This window comes from Blastomyces gilchristii (genome assembly GCF_000003855.2).
Source record: "Blastomyces gilchristii SLH14081 genomic scaffold supercont1.6, whole genome shotgun sequence".
NCBI classification, from domain to species: Eukaryota; Fungi; Ascomycota; class Eurotiomycetes; order Onygenales; family Ajellomycetaceae; genus Blastomyces; species Blastomyces gilchristii.
In genome coordinates this window covers 2,612,486-2,622,469 of record NW_003101677.1, presented here as the reverse complement: position 1 = coordinate 2,622,469, position 9,984 = coordinate 2,612,486, and the positions used below count along the sequence as shown (strand labels likewise).

The following is a 9,984-nucleotide window of genomic DNA, read 5'->3' as shown; positions in this document are numbered from 1 at the left end:
TATCCCCTGCAGATATCGAACCCACATGTCTTGATTTTCCATGCCAAGATGCTACCAGGTGGCCGCATTAACCATTCAGCCACCGGGGCTGTAGCCCTTGGCTACACACAACTATATAGACTGAAGTTCATGACTACTATTTACAACTCAGCTTAAATGCTATATTATATTTAATCTCTACATTTTATCTTTCTATTATGAATACTTCTAGTAGTTAACAGTATATATCATGCCAAGCTGCAAACACCTGAATAATCACCTGTGAGCACTTATTCTTACACATCAGTTCATTAATCAATAAAGATTGATATATTCACAGATGATTGAAGAATGAGACAGAAGTCTTATTTATAAATGAAAGTATATGAATCAGTATTGTAAACATCTGATAATATTATTAAATATCTTAATATTCTGTTCTGAGACACTGCTATACAATAGAAAGTATTAAATTAATTACAGAGTGTCTGACAGAGAAATACTTCTCTTACAATATTTATCTGACTTCAACATCAAGATTCTAGAAGCAGATAATCAGTCTTGAGAGAATTAAATGAAGATTAGTATACTTAAGAAGATATTCACTTTCAAACTCTTATTAACTCTTATAGATGTAGATGAAGATCTGACTTATAAAGACTTCTGTATATAACTCTGAACATTGAATGACTGTCTTACTAAGCTCAAGAGTATACAGAATAGTAATAGAAGATATTACATTTCAGTCACTTATACATCTATGTCAAAGAATAATAATAATAATACAGATGTTATAAACTGAGTAGACTTGAATACCTATTTATAAGCAAGAGTCTCTGCTATCTGAACAGACTTCTGAGTTTCTGAGATCACTTCTGAAGAAGTCACTGACTGATGTTAATATAAAGTGTGTATCAACTGTAACAGATTAGAATATATTACTTTCAACTGCTGATCAGTCTATATATCTTCTCAGTTAAAAGAAAGATCAGTGTCTTCTCACTTAAAGAATGAATCAGTGCCTGTTCATACTAATCACATTATATTAGAGAAAGATTCAGAAGATAACTATGAAAATACTCTGATAAAACAGAGAAAAGATTAGCTTCTGTTAAAATTTACAAGCAGAAGCTTGAAGAGATTGAATGATAATAATTTAAAGAGAAAATGATAATAAATACAATTCTTATATCTACTATAATAGATAATATATATAATATGAAAGTCATGATAGACAGTGATCTATATTATTATACAATGATTAAATCTTCAGTTATAAGATGTTATAATCTTCAGTGTATTCTCTTATTAAAACTCTGACTTCTTGCAGAATTTAATGATTCAAAAGACATTCACATCTGTTATATAATGAAACTAAACATAGATGTTAAAGAATATTAATGTACAGATGCTTATATATACAAAGTTAATAATCTTGACTATAATTATATACTAGAACTTGTCTAACTATCTGAACTAGACATCTTGTTAAATGCTTAAAACAGGAGCTTAATATTCTCTAACTATGATAGAATTCATGAAGATGATATTCATAAGACTATGAATGTTACACAGATCTCTCTCAATACTTATAAAATACTCTGAAAAAGAAGTTATTGATAAAACTACTGATAAAGTTACTGACAGTAAAATTATATATTAATCTATTTCATCAGTCTGACTGATATTAAGAAAGCTCTAGAGAAGTTATTTTATACTATAATAACAGATTTATATACAACACTCTGTTAATAATATTATGAATATCTAGATGTCTTCTGATAAAATAACATTATAAATATACTCTCTTTACAAGACTCAGAAGTAAATCACAGTATCAAGTTAGAAAAGAAGAATGATAAAGATCTCAAATTATTATAAGACTCTCTTTATAACATGTTCTGAGATGAACTTCTTCTTCTTCAGAAGACACTCAATGATCTGTTGAATAAAGAATTTATATATATTAACAACTTCTCTGCTGCAGCTACTATTCTCTTTACAAAGAAATCAGGTGAAGAACTCTGATTCTATATGAACTATCAAGATCTGAACAGATTGATAAAGAAAGATTATTATCTCTTATCTCTTATCAATGAAACTCTAGCATGTATCAGATGAGCTCAATGATTTACAAAGCTAGATATTATTATCATGTTTCATAAGATTTGTATTACTGAAGAAGATGAATGATTTACAGCATTCTGAACATATTATGACCTCTTTGAATGAGTAGTCACACTCCTTGAATTAGTTAATGCTCTCAGTACATTTCAGAAGTATATTAACTGAGTACTCTGAGATTTTCTTAATGAGTTTGTATCTGCATATCTAGATGACATTCTCATCTTCACTGATAAATTCAGAAAGAAATATCAAGACCATGTATAAAGAGTATTATAATAATTACAAGAGACAGAACTATCAATAGATATTAACAATTATAATTTCAAAGTCAAGAGTATAAAATATCTAGGTTTTATTATAGAAGCTGATAAGAGAATTTGAATAAATTCTGAGAAGATCTCTGCTATTCTTGAATGAAAAGCTTTATATACTGTGAAAGATGTATAAAGCTTCATCAGATTTGCTAACTTCTATCAGTGATTTATATAAAACTTCTCAGATATCATGAGATCACTTACAGAACTTATCAAGAAGAACTCAGTATTTCAGTCATTAGCAGATATCAAAGCTGCATTCATACAGATAAAAAAGATGTTTATTAATATCTCTCTACTGATAACATTTGATTCTGATTATTATAAGACAGTTATTGAAGTTAATTTCTCTGACTATATCACAGAAGAAGCTATATTGCATTATAATGATAGAGATATTTTATAATTATACATCTTTATATCTAACAAACTGAGTTCTACTGAATACAATTATGAGATCTATAATAAGAAACTTCTTATGATTATACACTGTTTAGAAGAATAAGACTCTGAACTTTAAAGTGTCTTCAAATTTAAGATAATCACAGATTATAAGAATTTTAAGCATTTTACAATTACTTACAAGCTTACTGAACATCAGATGCAATGATCTGAGCTATTCTATTAAGTCATTTTTATTTTATTATACACTATCACTCTAGTAGTCAGAACTCAATCATAGATACTCTCTTATAATGAGAGTAAGATATGTCTTTCAATGTAATAGATATATATTGAATAAACTGAGAACACTGACTCTTAGATCTGAAGATATTAGTTAATCAAGATGAAACAACTTATAGCACTATACACACTTCTCTGATTAGAACACTCTCTCTTCAAACTGTCACTGATACTGATACTGATATCTCAACTTCTTCTATACTGAATGAACTGTGATATATAATAGCCTGAGCTGATGAACTTCTTCAGACTCTCACTGCAGCAGTATAATAAGAAGTGTCTTAATTCTCTTCAGAACTATGTATAAAGATTAACATCTCAGAATATTCAATTGATGATAATAACACTCTGCAATTTCATGAACAATATTAAGTCTCTCAGTTTAAATCTCTACACACTTGAAAAATGTAAGAGATGTATGATTCACATATAATCAGTCATTCAGATCATCAATAACTGTATTGAATACTCTGTTGAGAATTCTACTGATCTGAGATGTTGAACAGTATCAGATACTTTATCTGAAACTGCAATCATTGTTTCTCTGTCACTTTATAAAAGAATTATAGAAAAGACCTGCTAAAATCACTTAATATATCTGATAGAATCTGATGAGATGTGATAATTAAGTTGACTATTAATCTCTCTGAGAGTAAGAGTTGTTAGAAATATTCTGGTCATTATGAATCAATTGAGTAAAGATATAATATTGAAATCTTATATTAAGATAAATACTGAACAAGTCACTGAAGTCTTTCTACAGAGTCTGTTCTATCAGATGAACGAATTACTGAAATCTATAGTATCAGATCAAAGTCATCAAATTATAAGCAATTTCTAAACAAGAATCTGTCAAGTTCTCAAGATTACATACTATTTATCAACTATCTATCACTCTGAGACTGATGATGTATCAGAATAAATAATTCAGACTGTAAAGAATTATCTTTATTAGTTCTGCAATTACTTATAAGATGATTGATATAATGTTCTTCTACATGCAGAGGTTACTATCAATGACTGAGATACTGTCTTAACAGATGTAAGCCTGTTCTTTCCTACACATGATTATCACATAAAAGTGTTGAATCTTCTAGATATTATACAGTTCATATCAAACTCTTACAGTTTAATTCAGATTATTAATAATATAGTAATGAAGCTCTGAAACATGAGTGACTGAGTAGAAGCCTTCATGACAAACACTAAATAAGATTAAGAGAGCTGAATCAATGTTCACTGAGACTCTGCTGAGCAATATAAGATAGAAGATCTGATGTAATTGAATCTTAAGAATATACAGATCACACACTCATGTCATACACTGAATTATTACTATATCAAGTATAAAGTGATAGAAGTTCTAAACAGTTATAACTACTGTCTTAACATATTATCAGAGATCTATGATGTCTTTCATACAAGCTTGTTTCACTGCATAGACTGGCCGCTGAGACTATGAATTTCACATTTAATCTCATTTAATCTGATCTCATACATTTCTTGACGTGAGTCTCATCAGAATCAAGTCTTAAAGAAATCTGAAAATGAATCATTTCTGAGAGAAATGGTGTGAAAAATGACTAGATTTAATTCAAGAACAGTGAAATGAGAGTAATTTCTCAGAATAAACTATGAAAGATGATTATTCTTTCAAAATTAAAATGAAACTGAGACTGAAGATTAAATTCAGTCTCATTCAGTTCATTCAGTGATTGCTTATATAATCAGAATTTGATAATGATTATTGATAATACTCATGAAATAACTAAATATATTCTTGTGTAAGTTTATTCCTCACTTTCTTATGAAAACTACACTTCTCTGATATACTGTGATCAGAGGTATTAAACTGTCTGATAATTTCATATTTTATAATTATAAGTTGCTTGATTGTTTCTTCTTATAATTGTCTCTGATAATAGTGATAAATATCTTAGCTTAAGTTGAACTTTTACTTCATTCTCATCTCTGTGAATGAAATTCTCAGAATATTATATATTATCAGTGTAACAGTTAAATATATACTCTCAACAATTTTTCATAACTCTAGAATTAATTTAATGTGTAAATTCATTGAATTATCTTGAAGATAGTAATTAAATTCAGTTTTACAAGCATGTAATTTTACCTGATTTTCAGTTGTAATCAATGTATATAAGTTCTGTTTCAAAGTTAGTATTATAGTTCTATATAATATGAAGTGTTATCAAAGATTGTTACTTACTAGAGAATTGTATTTCACTGTCATCACATCTCTAATATCTGCTTATTCAAACCTCTGATAGTTGATATTGTAGTAGTCTCAGACTAATTTAACATATGAGTCTCATTTCTTCCCTGTTCAATCTTGAGATGTGTAGATGTTAACTTGATAAGAGAGATTTAGTAGAGCTGCTACAGCATAATACTCTGTAAAAGATTGTTCAGTTTTGCTGTAGTAATATATCAGTTTATTTCTTACAGTAATAATAGCCTGTGCTATAGTATTATCTCAGACTGAATTTCTTTTTAAGTGATTTAACTACTTCTTCAGATAAGTAAATAAACTGTTATACATTTATCAGACTGACTGCAGTATTGATGTACAAGTAATTAAGACTGTCTTCATTATCTTATAAAACTGAAATAGTAAATCAATCATATATTTCAACTAAGTTCACTTTATATCAGAAAGTTTCAATATCTGAATCTTTTTCTAATCAGAGTATTACACTCAATAATTAATTATCTGATGCAATTAAAGACTCTGAATAGTTATCTTATATATTGAACTTCACTATATTCTAACATTCTGTATCATATTCAGTGATGTGACTGATTTGTTTATTTATTAAATATTATGAAATTGTTCTTATTATTTAGAGAAGATATAAATTGTATTAACAATGTTTTGAATCTGTAATATTTAAATTATTAGTCAATCTATTCAAAATTAACAGTAGTGATATTAAAAAGTATTATTAAAAAGTAATATTAAAAAGTGTTATTAAAAAATATTATCTTTTGTAAAGTGAATATAAAAGTTACTAAAGTAATTACTTCTATCTTATTCTTATCTCAAGAACCAGTCATCTCATTATTCTTCATCTCAATATTAAGAGTCTTTATCAGTATTTATATCACAAGTTAAATCATATGAGTAATACAGAGAATATAACCTTGTGTATTACTTCAGAAATGCAAAGTTAATTTTTACTTCAAGCTCTTCATCATAGTGTAGTTATTCACAGTATTATCAGTTATTATTATTATTATTATTATTCTTCAATTATAGATGCATGCAGTCAGAGACTATGATATTTACCTGAGACTCTTTAGATCTTAGAGTTTTTCCTATATTTATAGAGTCAACTATTATATATTTATCAATTTCAAATATACAAAATCAGAAAATTCCAGCACTGAATACAAAAACTGTTTACAAATTACAGTATTTCAACACCTTCTGATACTTTGAAATTATTTAAAAATATCATGACAAAGGAAAAGAGAATATAGTCTTAAAGATAGACATCTGAATAGATAGATAGAAAGACAGAAAGAAACAGTATAGTAAAGAGAGACTATACAAATAAATATAAAGGATAGTATATAGCTGTTTACAGACTATATCTATCATTTCATCTCTTCATATCAGATACTTCTGATCAGTCATTTTCTTATAGCTGCTTGAGTTTCTGATAAGAAAAGTCTATTAAGTATTTAATTCCTGTCTCAGTTGAGAATAAGACTGTATATTCAATTGATTTAAATTATACTTCTTCTTTAATCTGACTCTGAGACTATTGTATAATGCACAATGTATTACAATATACTCAGGATTTTCATTTACATTACAGAATAAGCACTCTATTGAATCAAATCTGTCATCAAATCTTTGTATATAGAATTTGAAATAATCATGTTCTAGTTTCAGCTGAATTATAGAGGAGAATATTTTCTTTTTACATTTAATTGAACAAGATTTTTACTTTGACTTTGTCTCAAATCTTGAATAATGTATACTCTTCTTTTGTTTCTACCAGCTTTCATTTCACTTATTTAAACAAGATTCATTTATCTTTCACTTTACAAAAGATCAGAACACTGTTTTTTAAATATATCTACTTAATTCTGAACTCTTTTATACTGCTGAATCAGCTAATTCATTATTATGAATATTCATATAAGCAGAAACTCAGTGTAGATAAATTTTTAGTTTTAATACTCTTCTCTTTTGAATTTTCATAACAGAATTTTAATCAGTTTAAGATTCATTTGACTATTATAAATCTGACTATTTTTAAGTCTTTTCAAAGCAGCTTGACTATCAGAGAATATTTATACCTCTTTCAAACTATTTTCTCTTTTAAGAGATTTTATTTCAATGAGTTTGAAAGCTTTCACTATTGCAAATAGTTCAGCATCAAAGACTTCAGATTCACAGTCTAAATTCCAGACTACAGATGCTAGTTACCCGCAGAATGCATCTTAAGCTAATTACATTTAACTCTCTATAATTAACTGATCACTGTGTCTGTCCTCTTGAGCCAGTCACTAATTTCCAGAGGTGTTAGTTAGTGACTGTCACTGCTCACTTGATAATATACACACTAAGCTTTCAGTTGCTGATCTCATCTCTGTTAGATGCTTATAGGCCTATCAATCAGCTGTTATTATCTTGCCCCATGTTAGAGACTAATTATAAACTTGATAACTGCAGTTCTGCCTGTCAGTATTAGAGCTTGATAGTGAGCTTGCAGACTCTAGTCTATCAGAGTGCTCTATCTAGAGTATAGATATATGTTTAAATCTGCTAGTCAGATGATTTTCAAAATCATTCTCTGTATTTGAGAGAAAGCTAGACTCTGATGACAGCCCTAGTTAGAGACTTGCTTAAGTAGTGTATAATCACTATATTAGACTTGACTCTATATCATTAGAACCTTGAGAGATGTACAGTAGAATAGTGAGACATTGACATCTTATATCAGCTCTGATAAGTGTTCACAGAATCTCACTTAACTAGTGACTTAACTTACAGTAGAGAGTTCTACTCTGTATCAAGTCTTACTAATTAGACTCAGCCTCTATTACATGAGAGCTTTCATGAGTAAGAAGTGACAGGTGTCAGCAGTGAGATTCAAACCCGCGCATCTCTAATGTGTGCGGCCTTGATTATCAGTCTTATCAACTGAGCCATGCTGGCTATTATCAGTTGTAATTATAAGAAGACTGAGACTAATATCTTAATAGTTATTTTTAATCACAGTTATTAATATCTCTGTCATATAATTCTCAGTATGACTACTGATTAATGATTTAAATTCAATTAATATCTCTTAATAAGTTCAGTTCTTATTAATATAATAACATATAACTTCTATAAATGCAAGATTGTTTGTACTAGTTTATGTATTCACTGTAAGAGACACTCTTCAATGATTCTTCAATTCTGATTCTAGATGTTATATATTAACTTTGTAATATATCTCAAGATTGAACTGAAGACAGAATTGATATAAAATATAAAGATTTGAATTAAGCATTTGAAGAAGTGTTCAGAATTCAGAGTTTTCAATTAATTGAAGAGAAAGATTCAGAGATACATATATATAAAGTAATTATTCACAGAAGATATCAGATGAGAGTTATAAAATCAGAGTACTAATATATGATTATTTTCACATAATTTTCCTCAAATTAGAAAGTTAGTATTATTAAAAATCATTATCTAATAGAGTAACTTATCAGCTCAGTAGTAATTTTCTGATTATTTTTCTTTTGTTATCTATATTCTGATAACTTCAGATATCAGAAAATTTCATCTGAGTTAAAATCAGTCTATGATGAATGTTTCTGAATAAAGTTGTAGTGATTATAGCAGAGAGATGACTCTTTAGTAATCTGTAATACAATCTGTTGATAATTATTTCATAATTTATTTCAATATTTATATTGAGTTTTTCATAAATTTTATGACCTGAAATCAGATGTGAAGAATGAAGTGATTATCTATTATAATTAAAAGAGAGTATTCTATGTTAAATTGTAAATAACATAGACTTTGTGATTCACAGTAATTTCTTGAAGAGTTTGTGAATCTTCAATAGAAGTAAAATAAGTGAAAGAAGTGAATTCAGAAGACATGATAATAATTTGAAAAAGATAATAATTTATTTTCAATAACTGATCACTGATGTGTGTAAGAAGAATTAATATAAGAGAAAATAATCTTGTTTCTTAGCTTAGTTATAATTTTAGTACTAACTCAGATTGAATATCATTAATGTATAAAAGTAAATAAACAATCTTGATTAATCTCTGTTATATTTCTTGAAATATATTAATATTGTGAAAGAGAGTATTATCAAATTGCATTATCAGATGATATCATTAAAAATATATTAATACTGTGAATATCAATGTTGAAAAAATGTTGATACTTAGACATTATAGTGATTTGTGAATCATGATACTTAAATATATATATATATATATATTATTTCTGACTTGATTACAACTTGTACAATAATTTTTAAAAACTCAAAATTAATTTTAATTATTAATAATTATGAACTTATAACTAACTAATATAAAAAGAAAAAAACTTTTTCTACTTATCATCTTTCTGCTCTTTCTTATTCTTCTTATCATTCTTCATAATTCATTTCTCATTCTTCTTCTTCTTCTTCTCCTTCTCATCTGAAGTGATAATCATCTCAAAATCTCTCTTCACTCTCTTCTCAGAGAAGAGTTTCTGCTGCTTTCTCTCAGTCATATTAATCTGTATCTTAAAATTCTGCATTTTCTGATCTACTGTCTCAGATTTTATCTCAGCAGTAAGCAGATTGACATGCTCAAAGAGCAGAGCTGTCTTCTTAATGTTCTGAATCAT

The 9,984-nt window shown here is 27.6% G+C and overlaps 1 protein-coding gene across 1 annotated transcript; it reads right to left on the bottom strand.

Moving 5' to 3' along the window:
* Positions 1 to 9,753: 9,753 nt before the first annotated feature.
* On the bottom strand, positions 9,754 to 9,984 carry BDBG_16941 (uncharacterized protein; the record flags this gene model as incomplete). Its single annotated transcript, XM_031724786.1, has 1 exon — positions 9,754 to 9,984. The coding sequence occupies one exon, from the start codon at positions 9,982 to 9,984 to the stop codon at positions 9,754 to 9,756; it is 231 nt and encodes a 76-aa protein (XP_031578078.1).